At 45.3% G+C, this 20,097-nt stretch overlaps 1 protein-coding gene across 1 annotated transcript in view; it reads right to left on the reverse strand.

Moving 5' to 3' along the window:
- LOC116360559 (exocyst complex component 4-like) overlaps window positions 1-20,097 on the reverse strand; it is a 158,426-nt gene that overhangs the window by 23,425 nt on the left and 114,904 nt on the right. The window contains exons 8-10 of the mRNA XM_031815356.1: window positions 4,998-5,139; window positions 1,205-1,383; window positions 308-467 (exon numbers count right to left, since the gene is read on the reverse strand). Coding sequence (XP_031671216.1) covers window positions 308-467; window positions 1,205-1,383; window positions 4,998-5,139 — 481 coding nt within the window. The remainder of the gene's footprint in view (window positions 1-307; window positions 468-1,204; window positions 1,384-4,997; window positions 5,140-20,097) is intronic.

A 20,097-nucleotide genomic window follows, 5' to 3' on the forward strand; every position in this document is an offset into this window, starting at 1 on the left:
CAGAGGGGGAGAAAGGGAGCGAGAAAGAAGGACTGCAGAAGAGAGGTACAGCGAGAGAGAGGGACAGAGGGCAGGAAGACAACGATTACACATTGATCCGTCCAAATAAAGCTGTCCTGTGTCCTTCTGAGACACAGCCTCCCACTGAATAACTTAGATTATCTCTCTCTCTCTACATTGATTTGCCCTCCTCTTCTCTCATCCTCTTTGCTATTTCTAGCCCTTTGTCTCCCCTCTCTATCCTTCCGTCCTGTTTATCCATCTCTGACCCTGTCTTTCTTGTCCCCTTCCTGTGTGTATGTCTCACCTAGCGAAGTCCAGGTCGGCCTCTCTAGACATGGTGATGTTGGTGAGGTTCTGCTGCAGGACAAAGATGTTCCTACACATCTTCTTGATGCCAGACTCACTGATCCTCTTAAAGTACTGGGCTCCATTGATCAGAATACAGGAGATCAGGTGGCCAAGACCTACAGACAGAGAGGCAGACAGAGAGAGGCAGACAGACAGACAGAGGAGAGAGGAGAGAATAGAAGATGGCGAGGGAGAGAGAGTGCAAGAAGGGGAGAGAGAGGGAGACAGAGAGCACAAAAGAGAGAAGAGAGAGAGAGAGAAAGAGAGAGCGAGAGAGCGAGAGAGAGAGAGCAAGAGAGCGAGAGAGAGAGAGAGACGAGAGGAGAGAAGAGAGAGTTGAGAGACGAGGAGAGAAGAGAGATGAGAGAAGATGAGAGAGAGGAGAGACAAGAGAGAAGAGAAGAGAAGAGAAAGATGAGAGAAGAAAAGAGAGAAGAGACGAGAGGAGAGAAGAGAGGAGAGAGACGAGAGACGAGAGGAGAGAAGAGAGAGTTGAGAGACGAGGAGAGAAGAGAGAGATGAGAGAAGATAAGAGAGAGAGGAGAGACAAGAGAAGAGAGAGAAGAGAAAGATGAGAGAAGAAAAGAGAGAAGAGACGAGAGGAGAGAAGAGAAAGCGCAAGAGAAGGTGAAGAGAGAGAAAACACATACCAGTCACATACTGCAGAATACATCCCAGTAGTCAACACTTTTATTGATCACCGCAGTGGACATTTGTACCCCAAAAAGACACAGGGACAATACAGGTACACATTGACCTGAGCACAGTCAGGTGAAACAAGTACATTAAGCCAATAGAATCAATATAATTACATTCTCAACACGACATTATCATGGACGACCCACAGACTTACCTTCAAAGATGTACTGGAACTTGTGCTGCTGCAGCGCGGCGCCCATCACCTCCTCGATGGCGCTGATGTCCTTGTTGAGTTTGACCACCAAGGGGTCGTAGTCCATGCTCTCCACGTTGGCCACTATGGCATAGTTCCCCTGCTTGGCCAGGGGAATCAGGTAGTGGAAACAATGCACTCTGAGAGGAGAAGAGAGACAGATGAGGAGAGATAGATGAGGGCAAGCGAGAGGAGACAGATCAGGGGAGGAGAGAGGATGGACAGATGAGGAGGAGAGAGGAGAGATAGATGAGGGGAGGAGAGAGGAGAGATAGATGAGGGGAGGAGAGAGGAGAGATAGATGAGGGGAGGAGAGAGGAGAGATAGATGAGGGGAGGAGAGAGGAGAGATAGATGAGGGGAGGAGAGAGGAGAGATAGATGAGGGGAGGAGAGAGGAGAGATAGATGAGGGGAGGAGAGAGGAGAGATAGATGAGGGGAGGAGAGAGGATAGATAGATAGATGAGGGGAGGAGAGAGGAGAGACATGAGGGGAGGAGAGAGGAGAGACAGATGAGAGAGGAGACAGATGAGGAGAGACAGATGAGGAGAGAGGAGAGACAGATGAGGGAGAGGAGAGACAGATGAGGAGAGAGGAGAGACAGATGAGGAGAGGAGAGACAGATGAGGAGAGAGGAGAGACGGATGAAAAGAGGAGAGAGACAATATTGTTGATGTGTGTTTAGTCCAACCAAACCCTACAGGTAGATGAAGTCATGATGGTGATGGAATCAGCTTAGTGTTACTTATCGCAGGCATTTTGCTGATATCATTAATTATGATAAGTAGCCTATTCTAGACCAATGAGAAGTTTGAAATGAAATAACTTTGCTAATATGGGTGATTGTTAAATGGGACAATTGATGTCCCATTAACTAGTATATAAAGGAGAATGAAAAAAGCGGTGGTGGAAATGTATCGCTCAGCTCTCCTGGGATTTTTGACTGAATTCATCCACCATGTAACTATCAGGACAGATTGTGATATGTAGATATCAGTCTACTGTAACTTAATCAAATGTCTCCCCTCCGACTCTGTCTTTCAACACATTTGTCCAAGCGTGACGTTCTAATCCAAGAGCCACCATGGGGGTGCTTAGTTTCCCTAAACACCTGACTGATACATGATCTCTGGCTGCTCACACCTTCATCAGAACCCCCAAAAACCATCTTCATCAGAACCCCCAAAAACCATCTTCATCAGAACCCCCCAAAAACCATCTTCATCAGATCTTCATCAGAACCTCCAGATGGAGGAGATGGAGGGATAAAGAGAGGAAGGAGGAGAGGAGGGATAAAGAGAGGAAGGAGGAGAGGAGGGATAAAGAGAGGAAGGAGGAGAGGAGGGATAAAGAGAGGAAGGAGGAGAGGAGGGATAAAGAGAGGAAGGAGGAGAGGAGGGATAAAGAGAGGAAGGAGGAGAGGAGGGATAAAGAGAGGAAGGAGGAGAGGAGGGATAAAGAGAGGAAGGAGGAGAGGAGGGATAAAGAGAGGAAGGAGGAGAGGAGGGATAAAGAGAGGAAGGAGGAGATGGAGGGATAAAGAGAGGAAGGAGGAGATGGAGGGATAAAGAGAGGAAGGAGGAGATGGAGGGATAAAGAGAGGAAGGAGGAGATGGAGGGATAAAGAGAGGAAGGAGGTGATGGAGGGATAAAGAGAGGAAGGAGGTGATGGAGGGATAAAGAGAGGAAGGAGGTGATGGAGGGATAAAGAGAGGAAGGAGGTGATGGAGGGATAAAGAGAGGAAGGAGGTGATGGAGGGATAAAGAGAGGAAGGAGGTGATGGAGGGATAAAGAGAGGAAGGAGGAGATGGAGGGATAAAGAGAGGAAGGAGGTGATGGAGGGATAAAGAGAGGAAGGAGGTGATGGAGGGATAAAGAGAGGAAGGAGGTGATGGAGAGATAAAGAGAGGAAGGAGGTGATGGAGGGATAAAGAGAGGAAGGAGGAGATGGAGGGATAAAGAGAGGAAGGAGGTGATGGAGGGATAAAGAGAGGAAGGAGGTGATGGAGGGATAAAGAGAGGAAGGAGGAGATGGAGGGATAAAGAGAGGAAGGAGGTGATGGAGGGATAAAGAGAAGGAGGTGATGGGGCTGTTAGGGGCTATTGATAGAGAGAGAGTTGGTTGTTTTCTGGGTCTGGTTGGAGAGGAAGGAGGAGATAGGGGCTGTTGATGGAGAGAGAGTTGGTTGTTTTCTGGGTCTGGTTGGAGAGGAAGGAGGAGATGGGGGCTGTTGATGGAGAGAGAGTTGGTTGTTTTCTGGGTCTGGTTGGAGAGGAAGGAGGAGATGGGGCTGTTAGGGGCTGTTGATGGAGAGAGAGTTGGTTGTTTTCTGGGTCTGGTTGGAGAGGAAGGAGGAGATGGGGGCTGTTGATGGAGAGAGAGTTGGTTGTTTTCTGGGTCTGGTTGGAGAGGAAGGAGGAGATGGGGCTGTTAGGGGCTGTTGATGGAGAGAGAGTTGGTTGTTTTCTGGGTCTGGTTGGAGAGGAAGGAGGAGATGGGGGCTGTTGATGGAGAGAGAGTTGGTTGTTTTCTGGGTCTGGTTGGAGGATCACTTGTTTTAGACGTTAATGGGTGAACTCACTGGATCTGCAGGGAGACATTAGTCTGAATGTATTATTAGATTGTCTTGCACTTGTTTAACCCCCTACAGTTGACTGACATACTGGTGCACCAATCTAAGTCATCTCAGTTAGATTTTTTATCCCATCACAATCCATCAGTTTAAGCTAGAGATATCTGTTTTATTCTATTGGATGAGTCCCAATCCACCACCATTGTCACACTTCCTCATCTGCAGTGAAAGGTGGCAGAGCTAGAGTGGTGTTAGTCAGACCATTTAGATGATGGTCTCCACAAGTGTCAGGGGTCTCATCTGAAGTCGGGACCGTCCATTTGCCAACTTCTGTTTGTAGTGTCTGAACATTTTGGGCTACACACGAACTAGTCTGAAGGAAACAGATGTTGTGCCTACCCCATAAAAGCTTCCTTATATCTCCTAGATATAGGACAGACACTTCAAAACCTTATTCCTATTTTGTGACTGTTTTATGAATGTGTTATCAATGTGGGGCATGGTACTAAAGCCTAAATTCAATGTTATCTAATAATAATCATATACATATATACACACCTAAAGGGGTTGTAAAATTAAAAACGATAGTCCTGCCACTTGGTGCGCTATAAAGTTGAAGGATAGGGCTGAACGAATGTAACCGCTCTCATAGGTGGAACTATTCAAGCCTGCTAACTCAGTCTGCCCCCACTCAGGACCAGGACTGAAGAACACTGTGAAACCATTGAGAGGAAGATTCTAGAAATCACGGTTGTGTTCGCTAGGGACTAAATAAAAGAAAACGGAGGGAAGCGGGCGGTAGTATGATCTGTACATGACCAATAGGAAAAGGTCATTGTGAACATGACCAATAGGAAAAGGTCATTGTGAACATGACCAATAGGAAAAGGTCATTGTGACCATGACCAGTAGGAAAAGGTCATTGTGAACATGACCAATAGGAAAAGGTCATTGTGAACATGACCAATAGGAAAAGGTCATTGTGAACATGACCAATAGGAAAAGGTCATTGTGAACATGACCAATAGGAAAAGGTCATTGTGAACATGACCAATAGGAAAAGGTCATTGTGAACATGACCAATAGGAAAAGGTAATTATGAACATGACCAATAGGAAAAGGTCTTATGAACATGACCCAGGCTGGGTGTTTAACCTGGAGAGTCCCATGTCCGTACGTACCTGACCTCCAGGTGGAGGACCAGCAGACAGCGGTCAGCGATGTCCTGGAAGGCCCTGGACAGGTCAGTCAGAGTCTGGAGGATCTGGTCCCTGCTGCGGACGCTCTCATTGGTCACCTGGGAGTCCGAGCCTGGAGATCCATCTGAACACACACACACACACACACACACACACACACACACACACACACACACACACACACACACACACACACGTTACATTATAGCTAAATATAAAAAAATACCACAGCAGTGTTTCCCACACCTCTCTTCGAGTACCCAGGACCATTCCACACCTCTCTTCCTGAGTACCCAGGACCATTCCACACCTCTCTTCCTGAGTACCCAGGACCATTCCACACCTCTCTTCCTGAGTACCCAGGACCATTCCACACCTCTCTTCCTGAGTACCCAGGACCATTCCACACCTCTCTTCCTGAGTACCCAGGACCATTCCACACCTCTCTTCCTGAGAACCCAGGACCATTCCACACCTCTCTTCCTGAGAACCCAGGACCATTCCACACCTCTCTTCCTGAGAACCCAGGACCATTCCACACCTCTCTTCCTGAGAACCCAGGACCATTCCACACCTCTCTTCGAGTACCCAGGACCATTCCACACCTCTCTTCGAGTACCCAGGACCATTCCACACCTCTCTTCGAGTACCCAGGACCATTCCACACCTCTCTTCGAGTACCCAGGACCATTCCACACCTCTCTTCGAGTACCCAGGACCATTCCACACCTCTCTTCGAGTACCCAGGACCATTCCACACCTCTCTTCGAGTACCCAGGACCATTCCACACCTCTCTTCGAGTACCCAGGACCATTCCACACCTCTCTTCGAGTACCCAGGACCATTCCACACCTCTCTTCGAGTACCCAGGACCATTCCACACCTCTCTTCGAGAACCCAGGACCATTCCACACCTCTCTTCGAGTACCCAGGACCATTCCACACCTCTCTTCGAGTACCCAGGACCATTCCACACCTCTCTTCGAGTACCCAGGACCATTCCACACCTCTCTTCGAGTACCCAGGACCATTCCACACCTCTCTTCGAGTACCCAGGACCATTCCACACCTCTCTTCGAGTACCCAGGACCATTCCACACCTCTCTTCGAGTACCCAGGACCATTCCACACCTCTCTTCGAGTACCCAGGACCATTCCACACCTCTCTTCGAGTACCCAGGACCATTCCACACCTCTCTTCGAGTACCCAGGACCATTCCACACCTCTCTTCGAGTACCCAGGACCATTCCACACCTCTCTTCGAGTACCCAGGACCATTCCACACCTCTCTTCGAGTACCCAGGACCATTCCACACCTCTCTTCGAGTACCCAGGACCATTCCACACCTCTCTTCGAGTACCCAGGACCATTCCACACCTCTCTTCGAGTACCCAGGACCATTCCACACCTCTCTTCGAGTACCCAGGACCATTCCACACCTCTCTTCGAGTACCCAGGACCATTCCACACCTCATCTCGAGTACCCAGGACCATTCCACACCTCTCTTCGAGTACCCAGGACCATTCCACACCTCATCTCGAGAACCCAGGACCATTCCACACCTCTCTTCGAGTACCCAGGACCATTCCACACCTCTCTTCGAGTACCCAGGACCATTCCACACCTCTCTTCGAGTACCCAGGACCATTCCACACCTCTCTTCGAGTACCCAGGACCATTCCACACCTCATCTCGAGTACCCAGGACCATTCCACACCTCATCTCGAGTACCCAGGACCATTCCACACCTCTCTTCGAGTACCCAGGACCATTCCACACCTCATCTCGAGAACCCAGGACCATTCCACACCTCTCTTCGAGTACCCAGGACCATTCCACACCTCTCTTCGAGTACCCAGGACCATTCCACACCTCTCTTCGAGTACCCAGGACCATTCCACACCTCTCTTCGAGTACCCAGGACCATTCCACACCTCTCTTCGAGTACCCAGGACCATTCCACACCTCTCTTCGAGTACCCAGGACCATTCCACACCTCTCTTCGAGTACCCAGGACCATCCCACACCTCTCTTCGAGTACCCAGGACCATTCCACACCTCATCTCGAGAACCCAGGACCATTCCACACCTCTCTTCGAGTACCCAGGACCATTCCACACCTCATCTTGAGAACCCAGGACCATTCCACACCTCATCTCGAGAACCCAGGACCATTCCACACCTCTCTTCGAGTACCCAGGACCATTCCACACCTCATCTCGAGAACCCAGGACCATTCCACACCTCTCTTCGAGTACCCAGGACCATTCCACACCTCATCTCGAGAACCCAGGACCATTCCACACCTCATCTCGAGAACCCAGGACCATTCCACACCTCATCTCGAGAACCCAGGACCATTCCACACCTCATCTTGAGAACCCAGGACCATTCCACACCTCATCTTGAGAACCCAGGACCATTCCACACCTCATCTTGAGAACCCAGGACCATTCCACACCTCATCTCGAGAACCCAGGACCATTCCACACCTCTTCCCGAGAACCCAGGACCATTCCACACCTCTTCCCGAGAACCCAGGACCATTCCACACCTCTTCCTGAGAACCCAGGACCATTCCACACCTCATCTTGAGAACCCAGGACCATTCCACACCTCTTCCCGAGAACCCAGGACCATTCCACACCTCATCTTGAGAACCCAGGACCATTCCACATATGCCAGATCCCAATTACAAGAACCAGGAGGAGAACCAAATCAAATCAAATGGTATTGGTCACATACACATGGTTAGCAGATGTTATTGTGAGCGGAGTGAAATGCATGTGCTTCTAGTTCCGACAGCGTAGTAATATCTAACATGTAATCTAACAAAATCAAAAAAACGACCTAATACAAACACATCTAAGTAAAGGAATGGAATAAGAATATATACATATAAATATATGGATGAACTAGGACGAAGGAGAACTAAAGAGAACCAGGGAGAACTAGGACAAAGGAGAACTAAAGAGAACCAGGGAGAACTAGGACAAAGGAGAACTAAAGAGAACCAGGGAGAACTAGGACAAAGGAGAACTAAAGAGAACCAGGGAGAACTAGGACAAAGGAGAACTAAAGAGAACCAGGGAGAACTAGGACGAAGGAGAACTAAAGAGAACCAGGGAGAACTAGGACGAAGGAGAACTAAAGAGAACCAGGGAGAAATAAGACGAAGGAGAACTAAAGAGAACCAGGGAGAACTAAGACGAAGGAGAACTAAAGAGAACCAGGGAGAACTAGGACGAAGGAGAACTAAAGAGAACCAGGGAGAACTAAGACGAAGGAGAACTAAAGAGAACCAGGGAGAACTAGGACGAAGGAGAACTAAAGAGAACCAGGAAGAACTAAGACGAAAGAGAACCAGGGAGAACTAGGACGAAGGAGAACTAAAGAGAACCAGGAAGAACTAAGACGAAAGAGAATTAAAGAGAACCAGGGAGAACTAGGACGAAGGAGAACTAAAGAGAACCAGGAAGAACTAAGAAGAAAGAGAACTAAAGAGAACCAGGGAGAACTAGGACGAAGGAGACCCAAAGAGAACCAGACACTCACACTTAATTCAACCTTCTACAGTCCTTCAGAAAGTCCCTTCAGTCCTTCAATCCATGTGCTGAGACACCAAGTTTGTGTCTGCATTGTGATCCATGCAAAGGAGCTGTGTGTGTATGTGTGTGTGTGTGTGTGTGTGTGTGTGTGTATAAAGAGCATTCAGACCACCAGGTGTAAATCAATGGCTATGAATTAGAGGGGAGTGGAAGGAGAGAGAAATTGGCCCTGTCACTCATATGTGAGTCTATTTGGGCAATGAGGCGGTGGGGAGTGTGGTGTGTGTTGGGAGAGAGACTGCTGAGTGGAAGAGGGGTGGTGAGGGCTAGCGATCGATTGGTTGCAGTCAGGGCCAGCACCCCAGTTACTCCCTCAGCCCTTGTGAAGGTCGTACGGATGAGAGCACGTAGCAGGCAGGACGACAAGCCCACTCAAAGACCCAAACACACACTGACAGAGTGAGGAAGGAAGTAGTTGAAACTGCAGCTGAGCAACGCAGGCCAATATCCCCTGTTGACAGAGGTCCTTAGTGGAGATATTTCCTACAGATTCAAGACTATAAAAGTTTTAAACTCTCTGATTTGATTCTTAAAAAACTAGAAACAGGAATTAAATACTCTAAATCATAGAAATACTCAAAGCTCTGTATCTACATTATGCACATTCTGACAAAGTCACATGTTGACTTATTTGGGAATCACATCACATGAGATGTTCCCAGTACCCTGCCTCGTTCCCATTAACTCAGTACCCTGCCTCGTCTCCATGTTCCCAGTACCCTGCCTCGTCTCCATGTTCCCAGTACCCTGCCTCGTTCCCATTAACTCAGTATCCTGACTCGTCTCCATGTCCTTGGTACCCTGACTCGTCTCCATGTCCCCAGTACCCTGCCTCGTCTCCATGTCCCCAGTATCCTGCCTCGTCTCCATGTCCCCAGTACCCTGTCTCGTCTCCATGTTCCCAGTACCCTGCCTCGTCTCCATGTCCCCAGTATCCTGCCTCGTCTCCATGTCCCCAGTACCCTGTCTCGTCTCCATGTCCCCAGTATTCTGCCTTGTCCCCATTAAAGCCAAACTAAGTGGCCGAAGATAAGCTGAGACCCCATTGGCTTAGACAAACACAGGGAGGCCGAGTGACACAGTCCTCCAATCAACTGAGCAAACACTGCTCACAGGCAGTGTGTGTGTGTGTGTGTGTGTGTGTGTGTGTGTGTGTGTGTGTGTGTGTGTGTGTGTGTGTGAGAGAGAGAAAGAGAGAGATGGACATGGAGATTGCTCTTTCTATTAAGACAGGGGTGTGTGAGCACCAGCTGTGTGTGTGTGTGTGTCTATCCTATGTGGGTGGAGGTTATTGAGAGAGATAAAGGTGTAGGATAGACACTGAGGACAATGCTTGGAGGAGAAGAGACTAATATAGAAATGCTGCTATGTGCAAAGCTCTGGAGCGCTGACTGCAGTGGCAGGAAGGAACAGGGGGCTGCACAGCCAAAACAAAATTTGAACTCTTAAAAAAAGCATCTGATGACTTTGGCAGAAATCGGGCATTGATGCCAGTTAGGTCTGCATCAATGTAGGTAAAGACTCATTGAACAGGTAGTCCAGTGTAAGCAGCCTTTCATTCTCTTCAACAAGAGGTTATATGTTATACAGGGACTTCAACAGTTTGTGAAGGAAAACAGATCATTCAGAGCTATACACTGTAGATCAGGGGTAACTCCACTCTGACCCTGAGGTCTGGAGCCTGCTGGTTTTCTGTTCTACCTAATAACTAATTGCACAAACCTTGTGTCCCAGGTCTAAATCAGTCCCTGGTTACAGGAGACAGTGGAACAATGAGGCGGAACGGTCTTGGAGGTCCAGAGGCTGTGTAGCAATAGTGCTTTGATCCAACCCTAATTAAGATCCAGTTCAATAACGTAAACATATCCAACACATTCATATGACCTTGATGATAATAACAGAACCGACTCACCCCAACAACACGTGCTAATGGAAACTGCAAATAGACCAGATGTGTTTGTCTGGGGATGAAAGCCAATAGAAATAGGAGAGAAGCACATCTTGACCACACCTAGGTTGAACCAAACTCACCAACAACACCACTTCTGTTCTCTCAGCTTTCTCCCCAGATTAAGGATAAGATCATATAACATAACCAGCTTTTAAAATTCAATATTGGTGCACAATTTAAACCAATAGTATCAAAGTGATGCAAAAGGTACTCGTGGAACGACCCTGCAATCCTCATCTTAGATATCAGCCTGCAAAAACAAGACTTTATTTTGGTCCAAGTGTTCAGAAACCGGAAATACTGCAGTATCATGGTTAGAGATGAGTCTGAATGCTGATCCCCTGACTCAGACAATTAATCATGGAACACACACCATCATTTCCTTTCGTCTTTCCACAAAGAACAAAACAAAAGAACAGGGTTGCGTTGCACGAAAGAAAATTCAGTTACTTGACTTTTACAAAAGTAAAGATTAATTGTCTTGAGACGATATAACCCTAAAGCACAAATTCAATCACAATGCACAAGTCTGTTGCATGATGTTCCCTAAATAATTATAATATTGTATAACTGCACTCTTAGAAAAAAGGGTTCCAAAAGGGTATTTTGGCTGTCCCCATAGGATAACCCTTTAAAGAGTTGGGTTCCAGGTAGAACTGTCTGTGAAAAGGGTTCTACATGGAAACCAAAAGGGTATTTTGGCTGTCCCCATAGGATAACCATTTAAAGAGTTGGGTTCCAGGTAGAACTGTCTGTGAAAAGGGTTCTACATGGAAACCAAAAGGGTATTTTGGCTGTCCCCATAGGATAACCATTTAAAGAACCCTTTTGGGTTCCAGGTAGAACTGTCTGTGAAAAGGGTTCTACATGGAAACCAAAAGGGTATTTTGGCTGTCCCCATAGGATAACCATTTAAAGAGTTGGGTTCCAGGTAGAACTGTCTGTGAAAAGGGTTCTACATGGAAACCAAAAGGGTATTTTGGCTGTCCCCATAGGATAACCATTTAAAGAACCCTTTTGGGTTCCAGGTAGAACTGTCTGTGAAAAGGGTTCTACATGGAACCAAAAAGGGTTCTTCAAAAGGTTATCCCATGGGGACAGGTGAATAACACTTTACAATTCCCGAGTGTGTTCATGAAGACATTACACAGAAGAAATTCAAAGCAAACAAGCGTGGTGAACTATTTATAAATTGTTCTGGTTTTAAGTGTACCAAGATTTAGCATGGGCCCTCAGATCCTCAAAAGGTTTGACAGCTGCACCCTTGAGAGCATCTTGACTGGCTGCATCACCGCCTGGTATGGCAACTGCTTGACATCCGACCGCAAAGAGCTACAGAGGGTAGTGCGTATGGCCCAGTACATCACTGGGGCCGAGCTCCATGCCATTCTGGACCTCTATACCAGGCGGTGTCAGAGGAAGGTCCTAAAAATGGTCAAAGACTCCAGCCACCCAAGTCATAGACTGTTCTCTCTGTTACCGCACAACAAGAGATACCAAGTCTGGAACCAACAGGACGCTGAACAGCATCCACCCCCAAAGCCATAAAAAGATTTAAAATCAGCACGGACCCTTTTGCCACTAACTCTATTGACTCATCACATACGCTGCTGTTACTGTTTATTATCTATCCTGTTGCCTAGTCACTGTATCCCTACCTGTGTGTACATGCAGTTGAATTCGGAAGTTTACATACACTTAGGTTGGAGACATTAAAACTAGGTTTTCAACCACTCCACAAATTTCTTGTTAACAAACTACAGTTTTGGCAAGTCGGTTAGGACATCTACTTTGTGCAGGACACAAGTAATTTTTCCAACAATTGTTTACAGACAGATTATTTCACTTGTAATTCACTGTATCACAATTCCAGTGGGTCAGAAGTTTACATACACTAAGTTGACTGTGCCTTTAAACAGCTTGGAAAATTCCAGAAAATGAAGTCATGGCTTTAAAAGCTTCTGATAGGCTAATTGACATCATTTGAGTCAATTGGAGGTGTTCCTGTGGATTTATTTTAAGGCCTACCTTCAAACTCAGTGCCTCTTTAATTGACATCATGGGAAAATCAAAAGAAATCAGACCTCAGAAAAAAAATTGTGGACCTCCACAAGTCTGGTTCATCCTTGGGAGCAATTTCCAAATGCCTGAAGGTACCACGTTCATCTGTACAAACAATAGTACGCAAGTATAAACACCATGGGACCATGCAGCATTCATACCGCTCAGGAAGGAGACACGTTCTGTCTCCTAGAGATGAACGTACTTTGGTGCTAAAAGTGCAAATCAATCCCAGAACAACAGTAAAGGACCTTGTGAAGATGCTGGAGGAAACAGGCACAAAAGTATCTATATCCACGGTAAAATGGGTCCTATATCGACATAACCTGAAAGGCTGCTCAGCAAGGAAGAAGCCACTGCTCCAAAACCGGCATAAAAAAGCCAGACTACGGTTTGCAACTGCATATGGGGACAAATATCGTACTTTTTGAAAAAATGTCCTCTGGCCATAATGACCATTGTTATGTTTGGAAGAAAAAGGAGGAGCCTTGCAAGCCGAAGAACACCATCCCAACCGTGAAGCACGGGGGTGGCAGCATCTTGTTGTGGGGGTGCTTTGCTGCAGGAGGGACTGGTGCACTTCACAAAATAGATGGCATCATGAGGCTGGAAAATTCTGTGGATATATTGTCAGGAAGTTAAAGCTTGGTCGCAAATGGGTCTTCCAAATGGACAATGACCCCCAAGCATACTTCCAAAGTTGTGGCAAAATGGCTTAAGGACAACAAAGTCAAGGTATTGGAGTGGCCATCACAAAGCCCTGACCTCAATCTTATAGAACATTTGTGGGCAGAATTGAAAAAGTGTCTGAGCAAGGAGGCCTACAAACCTGACAGTTACACCAGCTCTGTCAGGAGGAATGGGCCAAAATTCACCCAACTTATTGTGGGAAGCTTGTGGAAGGCTACCCGAAACGTTTGACCCAAGTTAAACAATTTAAAGGCAATGCTACCAAATACTAATTGAGCGTATGTAAACTTGGGGATGTGGGAATGTGATGAGCTGAAATAAATCATTCTCTCTACTATTATTCTGACATTTCACATTTTCTTTTCTTTCAATTTAAAGTTTTATTAAGTTCTTGTTTTTCAATCAACCAACAAACAGAAAATAATAATAATAATAAAAATAAAAATAGAATAAAAATATATATATTCGTATTAGTTATTTCCAGCCTTAGCTGAGATGACGAGCAAATAATTCGTTTTTAGTTTTTACAGGACCTTACACAATATGTATCTGCTCATTTCCCTAATCACCCCATTCACTCTGTCCAATTTGAAATACAGTTGAGTAGTGGAGACCAGAGTCTATCAAACTTGAGCTGTCTCTTGTGGAGGTCATAAGTGAGCTTTTCAAGAGGGAGAAAGTCAACAATCTGGTCAATCCACATTTTAAATGTAGGAGAAGTATTAGAGGCCCACAATAGAAGAATACATTTCTGAGCAAAGTATGTAATAGTCATAAGCACATTTTCTCCGTCAGGATCAAGAACAAAGTTCTGGGCATTAGATAGTTACACGGGGTCATATCAAACTGGAAAATCTAGTATTTTCTGTGCAGCAGTATGTATAGAGTGCCAGAATCTGGCAATCTCTCTATAGCTCCAAAATACATGCATATATGTTCCACTTTCAGAGGTACATCTTTTACAGTTAGGAGACATGTCTGTTTTCATTCTATGGAGTCTCATTGGAGTGTAATAAAATTTGTACAAAAATGTGTAATTAGATTCTTTCATTTTTACATAGTAGAGTAGTAGAGGAGCAGTATACCCTGTTGCAAACCTCCACCCATAACTCATCACTGATAGCCAGACCAAGGTCCTTTTCCTAGATTATTTTCAAAGGAGTAAAGGAGGAGCCTCCTTTCTCAGAAAGTAGTCTATAGATGTAGGAGATTTAGCCTTTAATGGATTGTGCTGTGACAAGAAGGGTTTCAACTTCATTCAGCTGAGCTCTAAACCTCCTCTTGGAAGTAAATGAGGAAATGACGTGTCTAATTTGAAGATATTAAAAAAAAATGGGATCTTGGCACATTGAATTCACTGCAGAGCTCTTGAAAGGATTTCAGTGTAGTGGTTTTCTGATGAAATAGGTCTGAAAAGGTCCTGATTCCTAGCGCATGCCAAAGATTAATATTGGCATCACTCAGGGCATTTGGCAAGTCTGAGTTGCCTACTATAGGCAACATAGAGAAAATATTTGGCAGGTATTTCCTACAGTCCCTCCACGCTAGTAGGGTGCTGTAAATCACAAATGTTTTGGCTATGTTGCCCACTTCACTAAAGTTATTAATGAATATAATTTGAGTTTAGGGACACATTTCACATTCTTAAAATAAATATATACCCAAGTTATCATTGACTCTGTACTGGTACCTAGTGTATATAGTCAACTTATCATTGACTCTGTACTGGTACCCAGTGTATATAGTCAACTTATCATTGACTCTGTACTGGTACCCCGTGTATATAGCCAAGTTATCATTGACTCTGTACTGGTACCCCGTGTATATAGCCAAGTTATCATTGACTCTGTACTGGTACCCAGTGTATATAGCCAAGTTATCATTGACTCTGTACTGGTACCCCGTGTATATAGCCAAGTTATCATTGACTCTGTACTGGTACCCCGTGTATATAGCCAAGTTATCATTGACTCTGTACTGGTACCCCGTGTATATAGCCAAGTTATCATTGACTCTGTACTGGTACCCCGTGTATATAACCAAGTTATCATTGACTCTGTACTGGTACCCCGTGTATATAGCCAAGTTATCATTGACTCTGTACTGGTACCCCGTGTATATAGCCAGGTTATCATTGACTCTGTACTGGTACCCCGTGTATATAACCAAGTTATCATTGACTCTGTACTGGTACCCCGTGTATATAGCCAAGTTATCATTGACTCTGTACTGGTCCCCCGTGTATATAGCCAAGTTATCATTGACTCTGTACTGGTCCCCTGTGTATATAGCCAAGTTATCATTGACTCTGTACTGGTACCCCGTGTATATAGCCAAGTTATCATTGACTCTGTACTGGTACCCCGTGTATATAGCCAAGTTATCATTGACTCTGTACTGGTACCCCGTGTATATAGTCAACTTATCATTGACTCTGTACTGGTACCTAGTGTATATAGTCAACTTATCATTGACTCTGTACTGGTACCCCGTGTATATAGTCAACTTATCATTGACTCTGTACTGGTACCTAGTGTATATAGTCAACTTATCATGGACTCTGTACTGGTACCTAGTGTATATAGTCAAGTTATCATTGACTCTGTACTGGTACCCCGTGTATATAGTCAACTTATCATTGACTCTGTACTGGTACCCCGTGTATATAGCCAAGTTATCATTGCCTCTGTACTGGTACCTAGTGTATATAGCCAAGTTATCATTGACTCTGTACTGGTACCCAGTGTATATAGTCAACTTATCATTGACTCTGTACTGGTACCCCGTGTATATAGTCAACTTATCATTGACTCTGTACTGGTACCCAGTGTATATAGTCAACTTATCATTGACTCTGTACTGGTACCCAGTGTATATAGTCAACTTATCATTGACTCTGTACTGGTACCTAGTGTATATAGTCAACTTATCATTGACTCTGTACTGGTACCCCGTGTATATAGTCAACTTATCATTGACTCTGTACTGGTACCCAGTGTATATAGTCAACTTATCATTGACTCTGTACTGGTACCCCGTGTATATAGCCAAGTTATCATTGACTCTGTACTGGTACCCAGTGTATATAGCCAAGTTATCATTGACTCTGTACTGGTACCCCGTGTATATAGCCAAGTTATCATTGACTCTGTACTGGTACCCCGTGTATATAGCCAAGTTATCATTGACTCTGTACTGGTACCCCGTGTATATAGCCAAGTTATCATTGACTCTGTACTGGTACCCCGTGTATATAACCAAGTTATCATTGACTCTGTACTGGTACCCCGTGTATATAGCCAAGTTATCATTGACTCTGTACTGGTACCCCGTGTATATAGCCAGGTTATCATTGACTCTGTACTGGTACCCCGTGTATATAACCAAGTTATCATTGACTCTGTACTGGTACCCCGTGTATATAGCCAAGTTATCATTGACTCTGTACTGGTCCCCCGTGTATATAGCCAAGTTATCATTGACTCTGTACTGGTACCCCGTGTATATAGCCAGGTTATCATGGACTCTGTACTGGTACCCCGTGTATATAGCCAGGTTATCATGGACTCTGTACTGGTCCCCCGTGTATATAGCCAAGTTATCGTGTATTTATTGTGTTGTTATAATTGATTTTTCTCTTTTTCTCTCTGCATTGTTGGGATATAGGTAAGTAAATAGGTCACTGTTAGTCTACACGTTGTTTACAAAGCATGTGAATAATAACATTTGATTTGAAAACAGAGAAGCTCTTGAGTACACAGCTCAAAATATAGTCATATGTTTATTCTTGTTAGCCCACACCATAGACCAGGCCTGGGCAAAGGCCGGCCCGGGGGGCGTATGTGGCCCGCGACTTGGGTCAAAACGCTACCACTGACCTGCAACTTGAGCTTATCGATCTTCAGTCTGATGCAGTGATTGGATAACAATTCAAAACAATGTCACTGACGAGGTTCTATGCATCTCTTGATGAACAAAACTTTCCAAAGATTAAGAGTCCTGCTCAGAAGATGTTTGTACTGTTTGGGTCAACCTTTGTATGTGAACAGACATTTTCCGTGATGAAATACAACAAGTCAAGACACAGATCACCTCTTACTGACTCTCACCTCTCAGCAATCCTGTGCATAGCGATGTCAGAGACTATACCTGACTTCACAGCTCTAGTCAATGCAGTGTGCTTTCCCTCAGTGTAGTGCATGTTGAATAATGAAAATACCTACCAAAAGGAGAACATGGATGTGGTTTATTTCTGTGCATGTTAAAACAGTAAAATAAGTAGCATATCTGGATGTGATATACAGTAGATATATCTGTCAACAGTCATACACATGATGTATAATCCTGTAATATGATTCTGGCCCGCGATGGCAAAAATATATTCTAATGTGGCCAAACATGGAAAATAATTGCCCAGGCCTGCCATAGACTATGTAGATATATATATTTTTTTCCACCTTTATTTAACCAGGTAAGCTAGTTGAGAACAAGTTCTCATTTACAACTACGACCTGGCCAAGATAAAGCAAAGCAGTTCGACACAAACAACAACACAGAGTTACACATGGAATAAACAAACATACAGTCAATAATACAGTAGAAAAAGTATATATACAGTGTGTGCAAATGAGGTAAGATAAGGGAGGTAAGGCAATAAATAGTTATCACAATCATATAACTCATGCTACTGCAAAAGGGTTCTAGCAGGAAACAGATGGCCAGAATATAGAGCGAGGAAAGCCAGGAGAGGGACAAGTATTTTACTTAATGGTCAATCAGATAAAAGATTTCTACAATAAATAGTATTAACAGTCAGTGATTGATTTGGTCAAACAAGGCAAGGGCAGACTTGTGGGAAGAAGGAACTACATACTGTCAGACACCCCACTGAGGAAGAAGGAGGTACATACTGTCAGACACCCCACTGAGGAAGAAGGAGGTACATACTGTCAGACACCCCACAGAGGAAGAAGGAGGTACATACTGTCAGACACCCCACTGAGGAAGAAGGAGGTACATACTGTCAGACACCCCACTGAGGAAGAAGGAGGTACATACTGTCAGACACCCCACAGAGGAAGAAGGAGGTACATACTGTCAGACACCCCACTGAGGATGAAGGAGGTACATACTGTCAGACACCCGACTGAGGAAGAAGGAACTACATACTGTCAGACACCCCACTGAGGAAGAAGGAGGTACATACTGTCAGACACCCCACTGAGGAAGAAGGAGGTACATACTGTCAGACACCCCACTGAGGAAGAAGGAGGTACATACTGTCAGACACCCCACTGAGGAAGAAGGAACTACATACTGTCAGACACCCCACTGAGGAAGAAGGAACTACATACTGTCAGACACCCCACTGAGGAAGAAGGAACTACATACTGTCAGACACTCCACTGAGGAAGAAGGAAACTGCATACTGTCAGACACCCCACTGAGGAAGAAGGAACTACATACTGTCAGACACCCCACTGAGGAAGAAGGAACTACATACTGTCAGACACCCCACTGAGGAAGAAGGAACTACATACTGTCAGACACTCCACTGAGGAAGAAGGAACTGCATACTGTCAGACACCCCACTGAGGAAGAAGGAACTACATACTGTCAGACACCCCACTGAGGAAGAAGGAACTACATACTGTCAGACACTCCACTGAGGAAAAAGGAACTACATACTGTCAGACACCCCACTGAGGAAGAAGGAACTACATACTGTCAGACACCCCACTGAGGAAGAAGGAGGTACACACTGTCAGACACCCCACTGAGGAAGAAGGAACTACATACTGTCAGACACCCCACTGAGGAAGAAGGAACTACATACTGTCAGACACCCCACAGAGGAAGAAGGAGGTACATACTGTCAGACACCCCACTGAGGAAGAAGGAGGTACATACTGTCAGACACCCCACTGAGGAAGAAGGAGGTACATACTGTCAGACACCCCACAGAGGAAGAAGGAGGTACATACTGTCAGACACCCCACTGAGGAAGAAGGAACTACATACTGTCAGACACTCCACTGAGGAAGAAGGAACTGCATACTGTCAGACACCCCACTGAGGAAGAAGGAACTACATACTGTCAGACACCCCACTGAGGAAGAAGGAACTACATACTGTCAGACACTCCACTGAGGAAAAAGGAACTACATACTGTCAGACACCCCACTGAGGAAGAAGGAACTACATACTGTCAGACACCCCACTGAGGAAGAAGGAGGTACACACTGTCAGACACCCCACTGAGGAAGAAGGAACTACATACTGTCAGACACCCCACTGAGGAAGAAGGAACTACATACTGTCAGACACCCCACTGAGGAAGAAGGAACTACATACTGTCAGACACCCCACTGAGGAAGAAGGAACTACAACAACACCAATGTGGAGGACATAAGCTGTAGCTAGAAGGAAGAGAATCACCAACAACACCAATGTGGAGGACATAAGCTGCTTCTCTGCAGGTCAACCTTTTCAATCTGTTTGTCTGAAGAGCGGACCAATTGAAGTTAAAGTCTACAGAAAAGAATGATGACATAAAGAGAGCAAACTTTGACTAGAGTAACTAACTTTCATGTACAATTCTTGTCTCAGTCACTATCTGGCCTCACCTGTAAACCTGTTGTCTGCCAGGTGATGTCAACATCCTAATCTCTCTCCGTCCTCAGGTGGTATCAACTAGGCTTGGATGATATAACGTTGATACCATATACTGGGGTATACGGCATGACAACACACATCCTTTTACCTTAG

Source organism: Oncorhynchus kisutch, unplaced genomic scaffold, assembly GCF_002021735.2.
Source record: "Oncorhynchus kisutch isolate 150728-3 unplaced genomic scaffold, Okis_V2 Okis09a-Okis19a_hom, whole genome shotgun sequence".
NCBI lineage: Eukaryota > Metazoa > Chordata > Actinopteri > Salmoniformes > Salmonidae > Oncorhynchus > Oncorhynchus kisutch.